Source organism: Malaclemys terrapin, chromosome 10 (assembly GCF_027887155.1).
Source record: "Malaclemys terrapin pileata isolate rMalTer1 chromosome 10, rMalTer1.hap1, whole genome shotgun sequence".
Taxonomy (NCBI): domain Eukaryota; kingdom Metazoa; phylum Chordata; order Testudines; family Emydidae; genus Malaclemys; species Malaclemys terrapin.
Genome location: NC_071514.1, coordinates 29,037,129 through 29,059,654, shown reverse-complemented (window position 1 = coordinate 29,059,654; position 22,526 = coordinate 29,037,129). Strand labels below are relative to the sequence as shown.

Sequence of the window (22,526 nt, the reverse complement as noted above, 5' to 3'; positions counted from 1 at the left end):
CTGATGGAAACTATTGTCCATAATATTTCTTAAAATTTTTTCGATCAGCTGTATGTGTCAGTTCCTTACATTGCAGCTATTTGGTTTATGTACTCAGCATGCATTGCCAGAGGAGCTTTTAAATTTCTCTGAAGCTAATGAATTTATGGAGCTACTATACAAAAGTGCTGTAAATTCCTTGGTCTGGAGCTCGACAGCTGGCTGCATCTTTACAAGACCCAATACCCCTTGCTCTAAAGTGATTAATCCTCCTGATCTTACCTCTCTTCCAGCTTCAACAGCTGAGCCTGTAAATTCCCCTAACATACAGGGTTAATTAACTGCCTGTGTACTACATCAGCCTTCATGTGCATAGTTAAGAACTTGAATTTATTAAGGTCAAGAAAGTGTGTGTTGGGGTTACTGGCCCCTTAAGGGGAGATGGGCCTGGCCCCACATGTGACTAATTAGCTGCATCCCAGCTGAGGCTGTGGGGCTAAGGGTCACTTGATAGCCTGAAGAGGACCTGGTTCTTATAAAAGCAAGTGCTCAACTGGGCTAGAGAACTGCCAGAAGGTTTCTCTAATAGGGGAAAAGAACCCAGCTACTAGGTGACTCCCAGGTAGATGGCCTGGAACATAGAAGCTAGGTGCCTGCAGGAAGTCCCTGAGTCAGGGCACAGATCTGGAGGAGCTGAGACAGGGGAGGCACATGACTCTGAGCACTGTAGCCAAGGTGGGGCAGAGGAACTACTTGAGCTGGATATGTTGTCCAGATATTTGGCTTAACCAATGAATTAAGGCAAGTGCCTGAAACAGCCTTGGCTCGGGTGTTGGTTCTTTCCTTGACTGATGAAAGAGCCCATCAACCTGCACAACACCTGGTTAGGCTCTTAAATAAGTAACCTGATTCTTCTGAAGTGCTGAGCATCCAGCAGCTCCTACTTAAATCAACAGAGCTGCACCTGCTTAAGGTGGGGTTGAGTCTGGTCCTGAGATCTAGTTCATGCTTCTATTTCAACCTGGTTAGATAGTTCCTTTCATCAGTTTCAACTTTTGCAGATATCTGCTGCTAGTTATATTTAAGATGAAGACTTCCCACAATATCAGTCCAGTGTATTAACAGAGTTTCCCTGACTGCATATTTCATAATGTTGGGGTATGTTCATGGCCTTTTTCTCTGTTGCTATAGAGAGAGAATTCAGTTAATCTTGGGCACATTTTTAGTCTTATCTTGGGCACAGATCAAGTCTCATGATTATAGTTGGGTGGGTTCAAATACAGCTGAAGGCTATGTGGGATTTGTCCTCTAGCTTAAGAGCTGTAAAAACACACACACTGATTCTTTCAGTTTCAATTAAGAGATACTGGTGACATGGTCTTAATGACCTCTCTCACAAAAAAGTATAGCTTTCTACTACAGAGTAGAGGGTGTGGGACGGTGTCAGTCTTACCAGCATGAGCTTGGGAGAGGCATGTGAATTACAAATGAGTAATGCAAATAACCCTAAATGCATGCTTATAAATCCTTTACTATTCAACTTCATTATGTATTCTGTATATGGCACATTTCAGAAAAAACTGTTTTAGGCATTGTCTTTAGCTCCAAATAAGCTAGTCAGGCCTTTGTAATTACCTACAGAGACTTTTAGTGGATAAGAAGAATAAAAATGATTAAATAAAACACAAATGAATTGAGTTAGTACAGTTTACAAACTGTAACCAGCAGCTCTTTGTTGTTCAGTTTGGTATCCACCTCAGCTCCAGAGGCAACTGATGGCCTTGAACTTTGCCATACTCTGTCACAGCACTTAAAGGTCACAGCAGCATTTAACTCACCAGACCCCACAAACATGTTTTAGAAAATTTTATAGGGACTTTTTTTTTTAATTCCCTGAACCTATAAAATGAGGTGCCTATAGGTGTGTCTACACTACGAAATTAGGTCGAATTTATAGAAGCCGGTTTTATAGAAATCGTTTGTATACAGCCGATTGTGTGTGTCCCCACATAAAATGCTCTAAGTGCATTAAGTCAGCGGACCGCATTCAGTACCGAGGCTAGCGTCGACTTACGGAGCGTTGCACTGTGGGTAGCTATCCCACAGTTCCCGCAGTCTCCGCCGCCCATTGGAATTCTGGGTTGAGATCCCAATGCCTGAATGATGCAAAACAGTGTCGCGGGGGGTTCTGGGTACATGTCGTCAGGCCCCTCCCCCTCCGTCAGAGCAACGGCAGACAATCGATTCGTGCTTTTTTACCTGGGTTACCTGTGCATACAACATACCATGCCAAGCATGGAGCCCGCTCAGCTCAGCTCAGCTCACTGTCACCATATGTCCTCTGGGTGCCGGCAGACGTGGTACTGCATTGCTACACAGTAGCAGCTAATTGCCTTTTGGCAGTAGACGGTGCAATATGACTGGTAGCCTTCATTGGCAATCCTGGTGCTGGCAGACGTGGGGCTGTATTGCACACAGCAACAGCCCCTTGCCTTTTGGTAGAAGATGGTATATTACGACTGATATCCATCGTCGTCGTACTGCAGTGGCTGTCAATCATGGGCACCTGGGCAGTCTCGACGATGATGGCTATCAGTCGTAGTATGCTATTTTCTGCCAAGCGCCCAGTATTTTCTGCCAAGCACCCAGAAGATGCCAAGGGCTATCAGTCATGCTGCACCGTCGTCTGCCAGCTTAAGATGTAAAAAAATAGATTTGTTCTGTGTTCATTTGCTTCCCTCTCCCTCCATGAAATCAACAGCCTGCTAAACCCAGGGTTTTGAGTTCAATCTTTGGGGGGGGGGGGGGCATTCTGTGTGACAGTTGTTTGTGTTTCTCCCTGATGCACAGCCACCTTTGTTGATTTTAATTCCCTGTACCTGTACGCCATGTCGTCACTCACCCCTCCCTCGTTCCCTCTGTCCGTCATATACTAGTTTCGCGCCTTTTTTCAGACCAGACGCCATAGCACTGGGATCATGGAGCCCGCTCAGATCACCGCAGCAATTATGAGCACTATGAACACCACGCACATTGTCCTGGAGTATATGCAGAGCCAGGACATGCCAAAGCAAAACCAGGACCAGCCGAGGAGGTGATTGCAGCGCGGCGACGAGAGTGATGAGGAAATTGACATGGACATAGACCTCTCACAAGGCACAGGCCCCAGCAATGTGCAAATCATGGTGTTACTGGGGCAGGTTCATGCCGTGGAACGCTGATTCTGGGCCCGGGAAACAAGCACAGACTGGTGGGATCGCATCGTGCTGCAGGTGTGGGACGATTCCCAGTGGCTGCGAAACTTTCGCATGCGTAAGGGCATTTTCATGGAACTTTGTGACTTGCTTTCCCCTGCCCTGAAGCGCCAGAATACCAGGATGAGAGCAGCCCTCACAGTTGAGAAGCGAGTGGCGATAGCCCTGTGGAAGCTTGCAACGCCAGACAGCTACCGGTCAGTCGGGAATCAATTTGGAGTGGGCAAATCTACAGTGGGGGCTGCTGTGATCCAAGTTGCCAGGGCAATCAAAGACCTGGTGTTATCAAGGGTAGTGACTCTGGGCAATGTGCAGGCCATAGTGGATGGCTTTGGTGCAATGGGATTCCCAAACTGTGGTGGGGCGATAGACGGAACCCATATCCCTATCTTGGCACCGGAGTACCAAGCCACCGAGTACATAAACCGCAAGGGGTACTTTTCAATGCTGCTGCAAGCCCTGGTGGATCACAAGGGACGTTTCAACAACATCAACTTGGGATGGCCGGGAAAGGTACATGATGCTCGCGTCTTCAGGCACTCTGGTCTGTTTCGAAAGCTGGAGGAAGCGACTTTCTTCCCGGACCAGAAAATAACCGTTGGGGATGTTGAAATGCCTATAGTTATCCTTGGGGACCCAGCCTACCCCTTAATGCCATGGCTCATGAAGCCGTCCACAGGCAGCCTGGACAGTAATCAGGACCTGTTCAACTACAGGCTGAGCAAGTGCCGAATGGTGGTGGAATGTGTATTTGGATGTTTAAAAGCGCGTTGGCGCAGCTTACTGACTCGCTCAGACCTCAGCAAAAAGAATATCCCCATTGTTATTGCTGCTTGCTGTGCGCTCCACAATATCTGTGAGAGTAAGGAGGAGACATTTATGGCGGGGTGGGAGGTTGAGGCAAATCGCCTGGCCGCTGATTACGCGCAGCCAGACACCAGGGCGGTTAGAAGAGCACAGCAGGGAGCGGTGCGCATCAGAGAAGCTTTGAAAACGAGTTTTGTGACTGGCCAGGCTATGGTGTGAAACTTCTGTTTGGTTCTCCTTGATGAACCCTCCGCCTCCCACCCCACCCAGTTCACTCTACTTCCCTGTAAACCAACTACCCCAACCTCCCCTCCCCCTTCGAGCACTGCTTGCAGAGACAATAAAGTCATTGTTACTTCACATTCATGCATTCTTTATTAATTCATCACACAACTAGGGGGATAATTGCCAAGGTAGCCCGGGATGGGTGAAGGAGGAGGGAAGGAAAAGGACACACTGCAGTTTAAAACTTTAACTCTTATTGAAGGCCAGCCTTCTGATGCTCGGGCAATCATCTGGGGTGGAGTGACCGGTGGCCGGAGGCCCTCCCCACCGTGTTCTTGGGTGTCTGGGTGAGGAGGCTATGGAACTTGGGGAGGAGGGCTGTTGGTTACAGAGGGGCTGTAGTGGCGGTCTCTGCTCCTGCTGACTTTCCTGCAGCTCAACCATACGCTGGAGCATATCAGTTTGATGCTCCAGCAGCTGGAGCATCGACTCTTGCCTTCTGTCTGCAAGCTGACGCCACCTATCACCTTCAGCCTGCCACTTGCTCTGTTCATCCTGCGATTCAGCCCGCCACCTCTCCTCTCGTTCATACTGTGCTTTTCTGTAGTCTGACATTGACTGCCTCCACGCATTCTGCTGTGCTCTTTCAGTGTGGGAGGACATCTGGAGCTCCATGAACATGTCATCCTGAGTCCGCCATTTTCTCCTTCTAATCTTCACTAGCCTCTGTGAAGGAGAAACATTTGCAGCTGGTGGAGGAGAAGGGAGAGGTGGTTAAAAAAGACAAATTTTAGAGAACAATGGGTACACTCTTTCACGTTAAATTTTGCTGTTCACATTACACAGCACATGTGCTTTCGTTACAAGGTCGCATTTTTCCTCTTATATTGAGGGCCTGTGAGAGATCACTCACGCAGTGCCAGGCAACAGATTTCGGCTTGCAGGCAGCCATGGTAAGCCACAGTCTTTTGGCTTTTTTCACCTTCTTAACATGTGGGAATGGTTTCAAACAGTAGTGCCCTCATTTCCCATACCAAGGACCCATTGGGTTGGCCATTTAAAATGGGTTTGCAATGTAAAAGGAGGGGCTGCGGTTTCCAGGTTAACATGCAGCACAAACCCAACTAACCCCCCTCCCCCCACGTTCCTCAGCCTGCGACGCTTCCAGCAGCTCCCATTGGCCTGGAGCCACACCCAATTATCAGGGATGATCACTTCACCCCTCCCCCCGACCACGTGGCTAACAGCAGGGAACATTTCTGTTCAGCAGAGCAGGAAGGGGCACCTCTGAATGTCCCCTTAATAAAATCACCCCATTTCAACCAGGTGACCGTGATTGATATCACTCTCCTGAGGATAACAAAGAGAGATAAGGAATGGATGTTGTCTGCATGCCAGCAAACACCGGGACCATACGCTGCCATGCTTTGTTATGCAGTGATTCCAGACTACATGCTACTGGCCTGGCGTGGTAAAGTGTCCTACCATGGCGGACGGGATAAGGCAGCCTTCCCCAGAAACCTTTTGCAAAGGCTTTGGGAGTACATGAAGGAGAGCTTTCTGGAGATGTCCCTGGAGGATTTCTGCTCCATCCCCATACACGTTAACAGACTTTTCCAGTAGCTGTACTGGCCACGATTGCCAGGGCAAATTAATCATTAAACACGCTTGCTTTTAAACCATGTGTAATATTTACAAAGGTACACTCACCAGAAGTCCCCTGTGTGCCCTCAGGGTCTGGGAGCATGCCTTGGGTGAGTTCAGGGGTTACTGGCTCCAGGTCCAGGGTCAACATATCCTGGCTGTTGGGGAAACTGGTTTCTCTGCTTCCTTGCTGCTGTGAGCTATCTACATTATCTTCATCCTCATGTTCCTCGTACCCCGAACCCGCTTCCCTGTGTGTTTCTCCAGTGACTGAGTCATAGCACACAGTTGGGGTAGTGGTGGCTGCACCCCCTAGCATGGCATGCAGCTCCGCGTAGAAGCGGCATGTTTGCGGCTCTGCCCCGGACCTTCCGTTTGCCTCTCTGGCTTTGTGGTAGGCTTGCCTTAGCTCCTTAATTTTCACGCAGCACTGCTGTGCGTCCCTGTTATGGCCTCTGTCCTTCATGGCCTTTGAGACCTTTTCTAATATTTTGCCATTTCGTTTACTGCTACGGTGTTCGGTTAGCACTGATTCATCTCCCCATATGGCGAGTAGATCCCGTACCTCCCGTTCAGTCCATGATGAGCTCTTTTGCGATCCTGGGACTCCATCGCGGTTACCTGTGCTGATGAGCTCTGCGTGGTCACCTGTGCTCTACACGCTGGGCAAACAGGAAATGAAATTCAAACGTTCGCGGGGCTTTTCCTGTCTACCTGGTCAGTGCATCTGAGTTGAGAGTGCTGTCCAGAGCGGTCACAATGAAGCACTGTGGGATAGCTCCCGGAGGCCAATAACGTCGAATTCCGTCCACACTACCCCAATTCCGACTCGCTAAGGCCGATTTTATCGCTAATCCCCTCGTCGGAGGTGGAGTAAAGAAACCAGTTTAAAGGGCCCTTTAAGTCGAAAGAAAGGGCTTCGTCGTGTGAACGTGTCCGGGCTTAATTCAATTTAACACTGCTAAAGTCGACCTAAACTCGTAGTGTAGACCAGTCCTTAGTTACCATGAGTCCCACTATACCAGACATAGAGGTATTTATTAAATCCCTGTACACTTTATGGATAGAAGACCCTTTTCAGATCATTTTAGAGGTGTTTAAACCCACAAATTTAAAGTCCAAAATCTGAGTCTTTCCGGGACTAGTGTGTGCTGGATTCTGTTAGTGCCTGAGGACCTCCCCTTTTCTATGTTGCAAAACCTCTGTTTTACCTCTCACAAGGGCTACAAGAGACCAGACTTTAAACTTGTGAATTTTTAATATGTTGACTCATGCCCTGATTGTTGGGTGACCAGATCACCCAAGACAAATATCGGGACGCGGGGGAGGGGGGGGGGCGGGAGGAGGGTGACGTGGGGGGGCGTGGCGGGGGCGGGGCCAAAAAAAAAAAAAACCCTTCCTCCGCAAGCGCTGGAGGGAGGCCCGGGAGACTCAGGGGAACGCGGGACCGGGGTGAGTAACTTTCCGGCCTGGTCCCTTGCAGGCAGGACTCAGTTGGGTGGTAGGGCGAGGAGGGGGCGGCCCGCGGGGCCAGGCGGCGGCTGTTCTCACCCCCGGCCAGCGGGACTCGGGAGCAGCCGCTGCTGCAGCTCCCACTGCCGCGGGGGAGGAAGCGGCCATGGCGCTCCGCGGCTGCGGCTCTGGCGCCCCCGAACCCCCTGAGCCTGGGCCTGCTGCGGGGACCCAGCAGCGCGCACGCTGCGCCCAGCCCCTGGCCAGTCATGTCTGGGCTGCTGCCCAGCTGGTGCAATCCCACAGCGGCCCCGGAGTGGGGGCAGCAGGCCCTAGCCCCCCCGTCCCGCTCGGGTCCCACAGGGGAACGAACGGGGCTGGGCGGCCGATGCCTCCGCCCCGGCGCCGCCGCGGGATAGCACCAGCTGGGCAGCAGCCCAGACGCGACCGGCCAGGGGCTGGGCGCAGCGTACGCGCTGCTGGGTCCCTGCAGCAGGCCCCGGCTCGGGGGGTTTGGAGGCGCCGCAGCCGCGGAGCATCATGGCCGCTTCCTCCCCCGCCCTGGCAGTGGGAGCTGCAGCAGCGGCTGCTCCCGAGTCCCGCTGCCTGGGGGGACAACAACAGCCGCCGCCTGGCCCCGGGGGCCGCCCCCCTCCTCTCCCAACCACCCAACTGAGTCCTGCCTGCTCGGGGCCAGGCCGGACTGTTACTCACCCCGGCCCCGCGCTTCCCCTGAGTCTCCCGGGCCTCCCTCCAGTGCTTGCGGAGGGAGGGGGAATGGTGAGCCCGGGGAAGAGGCGGGGATTCGGGGAGGGAGCCAATCGGGGGAAGAGGGGGCGGAGTCGGGGCGGGGGGGGGTGCGAGTACTTCCGGGCTCTAGGCTCCGGGGCATTTCCTTGTTTGTCCAGTGTCCCGACCGCATGTCGGTCGGGACGCGGGACAAACAAGGAAATATCGGGACGGTCCCGATAAAATCGGGACGTCTGGTCACCCTACGTGATTGTGCATTTGTAATTTTTTTAGAGTGGTTAAATAAAACATCCGTTCAGGTATCAGTAGTCCCACATCCCAGAGTAATTCTTATCCAAACTATGGCTCGGATTTCCAAAAGAGCTTAAGGTATTAGTGGACAAATCCTATTCAACTGGGTGCCTAACTCTCAGGCTTTAAAAAGTCTACCTTTATTATTATTATTTAGTAATAATAAACTGTGTCCAGTATGCACTTCCCCTGCACTCTGCCCACTGCTCCATCTTTGCTGAGGCTAATTTGAACAGTCTAAATCTCTGAGCAGCTTTGAGCAGCCACTTGCTTTCCCCCAAATATGGAATTGCCAACAACATTTCTCTAAGCTGATGCCCGGGACAAACAATTATCAGTTGTTGTTTGCTGTGACAGATCTAAGATCTAATATCTCACAACCCAGCAGAGTTAGAAATGGGAGATTTATACCCTTGGAAGGCTAGATTTTCCTCTGTCTTTCATTGCACTTGCTTCTGGCCCTGGAAATTCCTGAGATTTTGGCGTTTAAATTAGTGACATTTTATATGTAGATAAGCTATTTTAGGAGGGTTGGGGAGGATTTTAGAAAATCTCTGACCTTGGGTTTTAAGAAGCTGCTGTTTGTCTGTATTGCAGCCTTTGTTTCAGAAAGGTGATAGATTTTTTTTTTCATGAGTAAAAGTAAAAAAATTATTAATTTTACTTGTGTCTGAATTTGACTGAGATTTCATACAAGGTGTTTCACTCATATGGTATGTTCTCTTCTGAACCCAGTTAACAAATATCACAAAAGCCAATATGAAGGAGTAACATATGAAGGAAATCACTGACTCTTTTGTTCTGACTCACACACAACTGACTGATCAGTCTTTAGTGTGTTCTGTTTCCCTGCTCATCCTCCCCTGTACAGGTGTGCTGCAGAGGCTTGGCAGAAGACTTCACTCTTACCCTGTACCCATTTTCTGGTTGTATGAGAGCAACTCCAGGCAGCCTGCTACCACACTGGAGCAGTGCTGGTGGAACTGGAGATGGGAAAATGTTACCTTTCTGAAAGCTTTACAGATCAGGACTGCAGCCTGGAGTACCATGTATTGCAGCAACATGAGGTCCCAAGTCTGGAAGCAGGCTGGCTCTGAGGGTTCAGGTAGTCCCACAACTGCATTACATGAACTTGGAACCCCACATCAAAAAGGCTTTTGGTTCCAGGTGGGGGAAACATGGACGGAGAGGAAGCATTCAGTGTGGCTTCCTGAAGGATTGTTCCTATACATCTTAAAGGTATTAAGAGAGTTGGCAAATTACTTTCTTATAGCACTGAAATTTTTTTATATAAATAATGTACAGTTGGGGAGCTAAAAGAAGATTGGAGCAAGGCATATGTAGTACAGTAACTCCTCACTTAACATTGTAGTTATATTCCTGAAAAATGTGACTTTACGTGAAACGATGTTAAGTGAATCAAATTCCCCATAAGAATGGGGGGAGGGGGATTAGGTTCCAGGGAATTTTTTTTTTTTTGGCCATACAGTGCTATAGTTGGGAGGTTCCCCCGCCTTACCCCACACAGGCACAGCCCACTGGCACTGGAGACAATGAGGCAGGCAAGGAGGCTGAAGGTGATGTAGGCTAGGAGAAGCATGTTGCACAGTGGCAGCTTCCCCTACTCTGCAAGCACCAGGGGCGGGGGGGCTCAACCTTCAGCCAGCCCCCCTCCCCCCTCCCCCCCAAGCCGCCATCCTTAACCCGCTTCTTCTCCTCTCCCCTCCACCCCCTTTACTCTGCACACCACGTCCTAGCTCCTCTCCCCGCCCTCCTGCCCGTGGCAATCAGCTGTCTTGTGACATTCAGAGGGCATGGGGGGGAGCGAGGACTCGGTGCGCAGGCTCCCCCCTCCCTCTCCTGCCAACGGCAATCAGCTGGTTTGTGGCGTTCCGGAGGCAGGGGAGGGAGGGGGAGCCTGCACGCCGAGTCCTTGCTCCTCCCCGCTCCCTCCTGAACGCCACAAGCCAGCTGATTGCCACGGGCAGGAGGTGGGGGAGAGGGGGAAGGCGCTGATCCACGGGGTCTGCCGGCGGGCGGGAGGTGCTGTGGAGGGATGGGGGGCTGCCAGCTGTGGACAAAGCAGGCAGCCAAACGATGTTACAGTGAAGCATTGCACAACTTTAAATGGAGCATGTTCTGTAATTGAGCAGGGACGTAAGATCGAAACAACGTTAAGCGAGAGGATGTTAAGTGGGGAGTTACTGTACTGATGTACAATAAAGGGAAAAGGAGAGATCATGGCAATTACCATCCTGCAGGTGTAACAACTGTTCAGTTTGTCACCCCATTACTAGAAAGCTACCAACAAATTGAAAAAAAGTTCGAAGAAGAGCATAAACCTGATTACAGTTCCGAATGAAGCAAAATTACAGTATCTTCACCTGAAGACTTAAGAGGGCACATGTTTAGAGTGTACATACCACGGAGAGAAAAGGGAATAATTTAGAATACTAAAAGGGGATATAACTAGGAATAAAGGTATGACAGTAAAAAATAAAATGTCAGTGTAGACATCCTGGCTGTGGGGTAATCTCCTGAGGGAAGCAGAGGAAAACTTCTTTTGTTGGTGCATTTACAATTAGACTGGATAATACTAGTTAATATACAGTAGGAAGCAATCCTTCTCTGTGGGAAGATGGACTAAATGGTCTAATTGATGACTTCCATTTGTTGAATCTGTAGACAGATGGATTTAGGTTAGTGGAGAAAGGTACTATGTTCACCATGTGTTTCACATTCTCCCCTGACATACATGCAGGGGAGGAAATAAATGTTATAAGAACTCTAGATAATTTTAACTGCAAACAAAAGGTCATAGTGATAAAGAAAAGGAGGCTCCCGCTATCTCTTGTCAGGTTCTTCCTTCAGGCAAATCCAAAATACACAAGGGACAACTGAAGTCTTGAAGGGAGAGTAAAAGATATGGTTAGAGCACAGGATTCAGAGCCAGGGACCTCTGAATACATAGGTCACCTTAGGCTACGTCTACATAGCCCTGCATTTAGAACTGGGGGCAGATGTGTGTGGGTGAATGGCAGCACATGCTAGTGTGCTGTATGGTAACTTCTCCGTGTGGATGCTGTGGGTATGAACTAAAAGGTACATAGTTTGAATTAACGTAGTTCAGTTTAAAGAGGTCTATGTAGTCCAAACTGCGGTGCTATGTACATGAGCCATCAGACTCCAACTCCTTTGCAGCCTTGGGCAAATCAAAATCTCTGTTTTCCCAGTCTGCAAACTGGGAATTATGCCCACTCAGTTACCTGCTAGGACTGATGTGAGGAGTTAGTTAATGTTTGTAAAGTGCTTTGAAGATGAAATATGCTATGTATATGCTGTCAGATCTCCTATCTAAACTTCCCCTTTCCCCAGAATTTCCCCAACCTGTGAGTGTAAGTCTCATTAATGAATATACCACAGTATAAGATATGCTAGACTTTTTTGTTTTATTCCCTTCTGATTTAAATACCTAGTTTAAAGCCGGCGGTGCTATCTCAGCAGTAAAACTAGACATGAAGGTGAGTGAAACTACTTTCCCACTGCCTTTAGCCAATCAAAGTTTCATTTTGTCTGAAACAATTCTTGCTATATTGAGGTCTGACAGACAGGAGGGTCTTTCTCTAGCAGGTCAACACTTGTCACTTTTATGTCTGTTTCTCTTTCTACGGAACAAAACGGTTCATTTTTAAGTGGTTGTCTGAGCTTGTTTGCAAACTGATAGATTCTAATCATTGCCTGGATGAATGCCTGTGGCTTTGCAAAAAGTTGCAGTGAATCACCGTAAAAATGATGACTAAGCAATCCAGACAAATTAAATTTGATGTTTCTGATGAGAATGAACGTTTACTTCCATGACAAGTAAATTTCACTGCAAACTAGGGCCGGGTGCAAGAAAGATGATGGATGATTATCTTAATCTAACATGTGGCAGTTTTATATTTACAATAGTGCTGTGTTAACCCAGTGTTTCTATATAAATAGTAAGTGTTCAGTGAAGAAACGGCAAACTGATGAATAACTTAGTTGTTTGGTCATATTATAAGCCAGTGCTTTTCTGTTGTTGGAAATAGATGCAAATATAACTGCCAGAAACCAATACCTTGTTGCATATTGTTCATAATTTCAACATTATGTAGTTATTTGGTTGTACAGGCAATTGAATTTAATAGGCTGATGCCAAATGGGCTACCCATGGAAAAAGAAATATTAAATACAGAGACATCTGCTCCTGTTTTCTAAGTAACATTGCCGAAACTGAGAACACATCACATTAATACAGATGCTTTTTATTATTTGCTAGTTACAATTAAATGCAGTTTTTTTTTAATGTGGTTGGTGATGAAAGAGTGAGAGGAACCTCAGGGGGGGCGGGAATGTTTCAGATTATGTAGACCACAGCTGATAGTTACATAGTCCACCACAAACCCTGTTTTGGCTTGGGTTTTCATTTTGTAGTAGTGTATTCAAGCCATATTTGCAAACCACATTCCACTAAAGCCTTCCCATGTTTGTAGCTAGCTGTTCAGTAATGTGCTCTGACTGGCTGAGGGGGTTTGCAGTTCAAGCAGACTTTGACTGGAGGCAAATATTTAGTTGTTAATCTCTCCCCTACTACATAATGATGCATGGAACAAAACCATTAATGGCAGTTATGTTATTAAAAGGCCATCCTTTGAAAAGAGAATGTGACCTAGAGAGAGATCTGTGTGTCTATCTTTTAAAGATATGAGATGGTTGCATATTTGTATATGAAGGAGTATAAAATTATTCACGACTATTCCATCTTTCCCATTTCAAGTGAAATGTTCTTGGGAGTGTGTGGTTCTTGTATTCTTGTTTAGTGGATAGACCAGTGAACAAATTTATTGACAGGAATGTTACCTGAAACAGCAAGTTTCAGCAAACATTATAAGATATTTGTGTAAAAAAGACTTCTGAATATCCATAATCATGAGTATTGGCCTTGGAAACTTGATTAGAAGACTAAAGGCTCATCTTTTAAGAGCAAATAAACTTGTCATGAACTATGTCTAATCAAAATGCCTTAACTCTTGAATTTCAAATATGAAATACTCAACCCAGTACTAAAAGGTCTCAGTCATGACCCTGGGCCATACAGAGGAATTAGGAAACTCATTACTGCCCTGTGCAGGCTATCCTCATTGCTAGACACTGCACATGAGGATAGGGTTACCATACGTCCGGATTTTCCCGGACATGTCCGGCTTTTTGGGCTCCAAATCCCCGTCCGGGGGGAAATCCCAAAAAGCCGGACATGTCTGGGAAAATCGGGACATGGGGGCCGGCGGCTCGGGGCCGGCCGGGCCGGCGGTCGGCCGGGCCGGGGGCTCGGGGGCCGGCGGTCGGCCGAGGGCTCGGGGGCCGGCGGTCGGCCGGGCAGGGGCCTCAGGGGCTTGGGGCTGGGCCAGGGGCTCGGGGCTGGGCCGGGGCCTCGGGGGCTCGGGGCCGGCCGGGCCGGGCCGGCGGTGCCGGGAGCCGGCAGAGCCGGGCCAGGCCGGGGGCTCGGGGGCCGGCGGTCGGCGGGGCCGGGCCGGGGGCTCGGGGGCTGGCAGTGCCGGGAGCTGGCGGGGCCGGGCCGGCGGTGCTGGGCGGGCCGGGGGTGCTCGGCCGGGGACTGGCAGTGCTGGGCAGGCTGACCCAGGCTGGAGACGCCGGGGGGGGGAGGGGGAGGCAGACTGGGCCGTGTCTCCTCCCCCCAAACCCCCTTTACCTGCTTCAGGCTTCCCGCGAATCAAATATACGCAGGAAGCAGGGGAGGGGGCGGAGTTGGGGCGGGGACTTTGGGGAAGGGGCAGAGTTGAGGGCGGGGCTGGGGGCGGGGCCGGGGCCCCGTGGAGTGTCCTCCTTTTGGAGGCTTAAAGTATGGTAACCCTACATGAGGAAGATCAGGCGTGGGTTGGCTGCTGCTCCTCATGCCATGTAGGTGAGTGGGGAATAGGCTGTGCAGCTGAGGGAAGTAAGCTGCTCCAGTGAAAGCTGGATCATCTTATTTCTCTCTGAACAACACAGAAGTAGATTAAGAACCCAGGTCCTGACCTGCTTCTGAAATTGTAAGGTTACAATCCAGCCCATAGCAGATTGCATTAATAGAAAAAGAGGATGCAGTGCACTTTTTCAAGAATGCAGCTTTCTTGTCCTCTTTTTGGTTTTGCTGCTTCTATAAAAAGTTCAGTTTGAAATGTCATGTAAGCCTCAATCCACCACTTGCAATCACTATTGTTCAGTCACAAGCAGGGGAGAAACAAGCAGAGACATCTTAGTCTCTGTCACAGAGAACAAAAATGTAACTCTGATCTTTTATGATGTCTTTCAGTCATTGTGTGGTAAGTGACTTGAGGGTGTTTTTTTTAATTTATTTAACTAATTTCCCCTCCCATCTGACTTTGCTGTTGATGTGGAGGAAAAAAATAGTTTTCCATCTCCACGCTTCTGAACTTTGCACTGAGCAGCATTTTCCACCATGGAGGCCAAAGGGAAATCCACCCCTGTCCAGAAAGTCCAAAAACAACTTTTAGTCTGAAGGGTTGATGGTTCTAAGAGGGATGCTACCTCCTGTGCTAGCAGAGTGAAGCAAATGTCGAATAAATATAAATTAATCAGCTCCCAGTCAGCTTGGGTTTAATTTCCATGAGGATGGAATGAATGGCTTTTAAAAGGAAAGTAGAGCTTTCCTTTATATTGCAGTGTAATTTCTAGTTACCCTAATTCTGTCCATCTGTGTCCTCAGGTTCCCCAGAGGATAGAAGAACAAAGTTCTGAAGACAGCAGCGCAGGAATCCCAGGCATATGGGGCAGTTGGGGCCCCTGGTCTGCTTGCTCTCGAAGTTGCAGTGGTGGGGTGATGGAGCAAACCCGGCCCTGCCTCCCAAGTTATTACCACGACAGGGCTTATTCTAGACCAGGGCAACAGTACCCAGCCTTGGAAAGAACTCTTGCACCCCAGCATTCCCACCGTCGTGAAGATCCATTGACCCCTTATTCCGGCCATGTCATCTCTGCCATCCGTACGTCTGTGCCACTTCACAGAAATGAGGAGCAGCTTCAGAGAGGTCTTTGGGCTTCAGTTTCCTCCACGGGCCGCAATGACAGCCATCTGAACAGAGGAACATTGAGAGGCAGCCGGCATTCTCAAAGGCACAGAACCAAGCCAGAGAGGAGGTACTGTTCCTGCACGTGTAATTGATTCCATAGCTTGGTGTGAATGGTGTGTTTGAAGAATGTCTCTCTTCATGCCAGATTTACATTAATTGATGGGAAAATCTCAGGGAAGAATAGCATGGGTCTGTAATATCCACAAACTGTTTTGGAGGGCTGTCTCAAGAGAGAGCTTGTGATACTCTGTGTATTATACTTCAATATCTGCTGTTTATGTTCTAAAACCAAAAACGAGTGTGATAATTTTGCTTGCAGGCAAAATAAAACTGCAAGCTATTTTAATATCTCAGCTTAAAATATAATTTTGTGATCTAGTAATTTCCCCCATGATCCATTACCCTTTGCGAACCTCATAGTAAACCTACTAAAGGATAACTGTGCTATGCCCCTCAGGTACCAATCTCATCAGCCTATTCTAATTAGAACTAGTTTGAAATTTTGTCTTCAAACCTACTTGTGATGAAAAATGGCTTTTGAACCAAAATTTGCCTTCTGGTCAAAATTTCCTGTCTTTCAATAAAAAGGACTTTTCAAGGACTTTTTGGTTTTCTGGTTTGTTGTTTTTGTTTTGTCGTCCCTTCCCTTTTTCATATCCCTTTTGCTTTTTCTATAGAAAAACTGTGTTTTTTTTTTTGAGTAAATGAACCTTTTTCCTTTAAAAAATTTTTTTTGTTTTTAAATGCTTACCTTGACTAGCCCTGATTTTAATATACACTGACTTCAGTGGATATTAATCATTTTAACAATTCAATCTCGAACAGCTCCCCGCTTCTGATTTAATATTAACTCTATGTTCCTGTCGCTCCCCAAAGACAGAACTTAATTTGTTCATGCCAGAATCTCAAAGCTTAAAATGTAGTTGAGAATGCACTTACCATCAAGCAACCTGTGGCCATGCCCACCTTTGAGGCCTAATTTCTTGGGTAGACCTGCGATCCTGTGCTACCTTGTCAAAGTTTGCCTTTCTATGCTCTGTTTCTTTGCTCCTTCAATTTCAATTGGCTGGCTGGTTGAGAACCCTTGCGCTTACCCTGAGATAATCCCAGCAATACACCCGTGGCTCTCCATTTCTGGGGAAAAGGGGCTGATTTGACAGCTTGCAGGAAACTCTCTCCAGCCAAACAGCAGCAGCATACTTGTTCCCCCTATGTTTGTCTCAGTGAGGCCTGCAGGTCAAAGATTACTTGGAACCAGACTAGGTTCAGATGCTGATATTTCTAGTTCTGGGCAATTTCACTTTATTCTTGTTTCTCCAAAAATACAGAAATTAAAGAAATAAAATATATGAATGTCCCTGAATCAGCAGTGCAAAGCCATTCTAAAACTGTCTGTCTGATCCAGCCTTCCCTGCCTAGGTGGAATCCTCTGGTGGGCTACAGCTTCTGTACCATTTCCGCTATCAACCTGCTGGACTTGTCTGGTGTTTCCCTCTCCACTCTGGCTATCCCTAGCTGTGGTAGCAGCTCCTGGGGGCGATTGGTGGCTGGCACAGCTTATAGCAGCCTTTGCAGTTGGAAAAGGAGAAGAACAGAACATTTAGGCAGGGTCGGCTCCAGGCACCAGCTGAGCAAGCTGGTGCTTGGGACGGCAGATTGTTGGAGGTGGCATTCTGCCCAATCCTAGGGTGGCACGGCCACTTTTTTGTTTTGTTTTGTTCTTGTTCCGCTCCGGCTGCCCTGTAGTGGGCGGCAGCGCGGAGAACCAGAGAGCCCTGCAAGGCAGTCCTCTTCCTTCCCTCCCCACCGACCGGAGCGGAGCCCAGGCGGCAGGAGGCGGCGCAGCGGGAGGGGCTGTGTGGCAGCGCCCCTGCTGTAGCCCTGGCTGCCCCCTTCTCTCTCTCTCCCGCCCGCTCCCTCCTCCCCTCCCCATAGCCGGTCCCCCTGCACCCGCGCTCCGGCCGCGCCGCAGTTTTTTTTTTTTTTTGCTTGGGGCGGCCAAAAAGCCAGAGCCGGCCCTGCATTTAGGAGAGGAGAATGGGCAGAACTCAGTATTGAACGTTATGTAGAAGTCAGGATACAGTACAACAGCCTCATAATATGGAATCTTAAAATGAGGATAAAGCCTAATTCAGCTCTGCTTTCCTGTATGATGGAAGTCCTCTAGGTTTATGTTGGGGATTTTTATTTTTGTACACTTCTCTAGGTATGATGCAAATCTGTGTACAGATGTATAGCAGTTTTTCCAAGGATGAAGATTTGAAAAGAGAGTGATTGATATTGAGGTGTTTAAGTCCTATTTATGTAACAAATTTATTTCCTCCTTGTGTAAAATGGTCCCTTGTGGCTTTAGAGCCTATTATGTTGTGTAACTTTGAGATGTTTTGCCGGTGACTATAAAGACACTAGGAATTTTTTATTTTAATTTAAAATGAAATGGATTATCATGGCAGGCCTAATATGTGTTCTTAATTTTGTAAAGCCCAGAGGTCAAATGTTTGTTGCGAGGGGGGGTGGGTAGAAAATGAATTCCAAATATTAATGAGCTCTACATACGATTTAAATAAATAAATTAATTAATGGAGATACCCTATCTCCTAGAACTGGAAGGGACCTTGAAAGGTCATCGAGTCCAGCCCCCTGCCTTCACTAGCAGGACCAAGTACTGATTTTTGCCCCAGATCCCTAAGTAGCTCCCTCAAGGATTGAGCTCACAACCCTGGGTTTAGCGGGCCAATGCTCAAACCCCTGAGCTATCCCTCCACCCCAATACTGTATTTATATACTGTAAAATGTGTTCTTCAATAGCCCATACAATGGGGAGGAACTGTCCCAAGTCATTCAAAAAAGTCTGTATTTTAATAATGTAGAGAATTAGTTCAAAGTTTTTGGAATATTTATAATTACTGTTTTCAAATTTATATATGATCCATAATTTTAGTAGATTTCTTTAAAACAATAAAATAGGAATTAAGATTTCTGACCGAGAAGAGCTAACATCTGAAAGCATAGGAAGATGAAATGGGACTGCTTCCAAGTCAAATATATTCCACGAGCAATGGGCGTCCTTCAAAAAAGCAAACTACGTTTGTACCTTTTGGAAAGAAGTGGAAAAGTTCTCAGGCAGCCGACCAGGAAAGTAGAGAAATCAGCAAATGTGAATGGTCTCTTAATGCAATTGAGAATGTAGAAACACTGAACTATAAATGGCTAATCAGGTAGAGTTAGAAAATTTAAATGGTGGGAGTGAGGGAGTGGAGAGCTTAGCCCAAATTTTGACCTACTTTAAAATTTTAACTGGATTCCTTTTTGGAAGGGGAGAGTAAACCAGCTTGGACCTTAGGGCTCTATTGTGGCTTTGTTTGTATTGTGTATATGTGGGGAGAGAGGTGTACTGCTCCAACAGGAATACCTAGAGCAGTGTTTCCCAAACTTGGGATGCCGCTTGTGTAGGGAAAACCCCGGGCCAGTTTGTTTACCTGCTGCGTCCGCAGGTTCGGCCAATCGCGGCTCCCACTGGCTGTGGTTCGCTGCTCCAGGCCAATGGGAGCTGCTTGAAGCATCGCAGGCCGAGGGATGTACTGGGAGAGCATAGAGGGGCTTTTTCAGTTAAGCACTGTTTTGATTAGCACTAGTCAGCAAATGGAATTTCAAATTGGGATGAAAAGTCAAAATTTATTGTGGAATGAAAATTCCAAAGATATTTTCTTTTAGAAAAACTGCAACAACCTTATCAAAACATTTTGGTTTGATAATGTCTAAACATTATATAATATAAAATGTTATAATTATAATGCAATGTTAAAATTGATTAACACTGAAATTAAAATGACAAAGATGAAATGAGAAAGGCAAGACAAAACACCACAGTTCGAATTGTTTTGAAGTTTTCCCATAGAAAATATCATCAAAATGACATGTTCCCTTTAAGTACCGGTATTTTAATTTTAACTGAACGTCATTTGCAGATGATAAACTGCTCCAATGAAAATTTGTCAGCCAGCTCTTGTCCTAACTAATAAGCCTTTTTTATTTTTATTAACTTTTAAAATTTGATAATTATTTCATTCTTCAGTGGGATCAGGATCTTTTAGAAAATGACAGCTCCATCATGATGCTCTAAGAAAAGCTTGCTAATTTGTCTCCGGGTCCTATATTTATCTATACGATCCTTTGCCACAATAAAATGTTTTTTGGAGCTGTGTGGACACTATGGATGGTGTCCGTGCGAGACTAAAGATGTTTTAGGAAGATACAGTGCTAGAAGATCCTAAATAAAAACAGTCATGCTCATTCCAGCTCCATTCAGAACTGAGAGGTAAGGATGGAGGGGTATGGGAGACAATAATTTTGCCCAAGTTATAAAGAAGACTGTTGAAGACTTACATATCCTTGAACTTCTGAGACGTAATTACAACAAATAAAAAACATATAGTTTGAATACATTGCAGAATGCAGTATTTTATTATCATGCATCAGGAAGGTAAAGGAGTCTTGCACCTGTTTGGGATGAAATAACGGCAGTATCAGCCACAGTGTTCAGAACATTGGATGATCAAGAGCGTCTCTGATTTGACCTTTTCCCGCCATCAAATATAAATGTGGCTGAATTGGAAATAGGAAAGCCATCGTAAAAGATCTGAAGATCATAACACTGAGAGGATGTAAACTGTTCATTTCTTTGAGCAAAATGCAGGACGTACTTTTGCTATCTCCTGATAGGCCCTTAAGGGTTTAGTAGTCGTTAGAACTGTATTATGCATGTGCAGACATGTTTCTATCTCTAGTTCTTATTTTATGTATAACCTGCATGTGTGTGAGGAAATCAAATAGCATAGCTAGAGGCACAATTTGCATATACATGTGCAGGTTTCAAGGGGTGAAAATGGATGCTCACACAAATTTTGCACACCCACAAACCAGTGGCTCACTGACAAAGTAGTCCTAAATCCCATATTATTTTTAAATGTTTATGAAAGGAGATTTTGACTAACCGTTAGTGGTTCTAATCCATTACTAAAGGGGATATAGAGTTGTAAGCAATCAGGATCACCTCATCCCTCCCTGCTATTCCAGGTGTACTGTGTATTTTTGTAAGTAGTGAAACTGAAGAGGGAATACTACCATAATAGGTGCTATGTTATAGTAGGTGTGTGCAGGATTAAACCTTCTGAGGTGGGGAGCAAGCAAATTGCCTAGCACAGACTTAAGTGCTATAAAAATAACAGAACATCACTGGGCATCACGTACAGCCCCCAGCTAAAACCTCTCCAGCACATAATCAATGATCTACAACCTATCCTGGAAAACAATCCTTCACTCTCCCAGACCTTGGGAGGCAGGCCAGTCCTCGCTTACAGACAGCCCCCCAACCTGAAGCAAATACTCACTCACCAGCAACTACACACCATACCACAGAAACACCAACCCAGGAACCAATCCCTGTAGCAAACCTCGTTGCCAACTCTGTCCCCATATCTACCCTGGCGACACCATCAGCGGACCCAACCACGTCAGCCACACTATCAAGGGCTCATTCACCTGCACATCTACTAAAGTTATATATGCCATCATGTGCCAGCAATGCCCCCTTGCCATGTACATTGGCCAAACCGGACAGTCCCTACATAAAAGAATAAATGGACTCAAATCGGACATCAGGAATGGTAACATACAAAAGCCAGTAGGTGAACACTTCAATCTCCCTGGACATTCTATAACAGATTTAAAAGTAACTATTCTTGAACAAAAAAACTTCAGAAACAGACTTCAAAGAGAAACAGAAGAACTAAAATTCATTTGCAAATTTAACACCATTAATTTGGGCTTGAATAGGGACTGGGAGTGGCTGGCTCATTACAAAAGCAGCTTTGCCTCTCCTGGAATTAACACCTCCTCATCTATTATTGGGAGTGGACTACATCCACCCTGATCAAATTGGCCCTGTCAACACTGGTTCTCCACTTGTGAGGTACTTCCTTCTCTTCATGTGTCATTATATAATGCCTGCATCTGTAACTTTCACTCCATGCATCTGAAGAAGTGAGGTTTTTTACCCACGAAAACTTAGGCCCAAAGAAATCTGTTAGTCTTTAAAGTGCTACCGGACTCTTTGTTGTTTTTGTGGATACAGACTAACACGGCTACCCCGTGATATTAAACAATACAAGTGAGATCTCATTGGAAAATAAAGTTTTCTTCCATAGAAAGATTGAACTTTTTGGTAAAAAATAGAAAACGGGAAAACTTTCAGCTGACCACTGAACATTTTTATTTGGAAGTACCGCTGTGGTGCCTCATGTGAGTTGTGGTTTGGGGGAGTTATGTCCCCGCTCTTCTCTATAGGCCAGGCTCTCTGGCAGGAGCACATCTTCCATGATGCACTATGGTCTCGTCTCTTGTTGTGGTGAGTCATAGGAGATTGTGGTCCAGCTGGATAGCCTGACTCATGGAGAAGGATGAAGGCATGAGACATCCAGTACTCATCGCCATGGAACGGCAACTCTCAAGTGGAACCAGGGCGGCATTTCTGAATAATTTTTGATTTTTTGGTGTTAGACATTTTTGATTGATAATTGGAAAATTTGCTGTGGAAAGCAGACTCCTTTCATGAAAAATTAGTGTTACTCGAAAACCTAATTTTTGACAGACATATATATAAAATAAATAAATATATAATATAATTTTTTAAATTTATTTTAACGGGCCCTAATAAAAACCTCGAGGCTGCAAATAAGGGAGTTTTTAAAAAGCTGCTTTTAGCAGCACTGATTGTCACTAAAAAGTAATCCTGTTTGAAATGGAAAGACGCAGATTCTCCTTCAGAAATGGCTTTGAAAAATACTGGATGTTGTGACTGTTGAGGAAGCTGTTGACAATAATAATAATAATTTTTCTTTAAAATGTGGGGCAAAGCCGTTAAGTATCTCCGAAATACAGTCCTGCTGACTTGCTTTATCTTCCCAGGTCTTGTGGAGGGGCATTGATATGGGATTTTGTTCTTTTCTTT

General features: G+C 46.6%; 1 protein-coding gene across 2 annotated transcripts in view; it reads left to right on the top strand.

Annotated features, from left to right (window-relative positions):
- THSD4 (thrombospondin type 1 domain containing 4) overlaps window positions 1-22,526 on the top strand; it is a 641,818-nt gene that overhangs the window by 72,213 nt on the left and 547,079 nt on the right. For both annotated transcript variants that reach the window (XR_008446511.1, XM_054042518.1), the window contains exon 4: window positions 15,154-15,584. Coding sequence is in view for 1 of the 2 variants with exons in the window: in XM_054042518.1 (XP_053898493.1) it covers window positions 15,154-15,584 (431 nt within the window). In the remaining variant the exon portion in view is untranslated. The remainder of the gene's footprint in view (window positions 1-15,153; window positions 15,585-22,526) is intronic.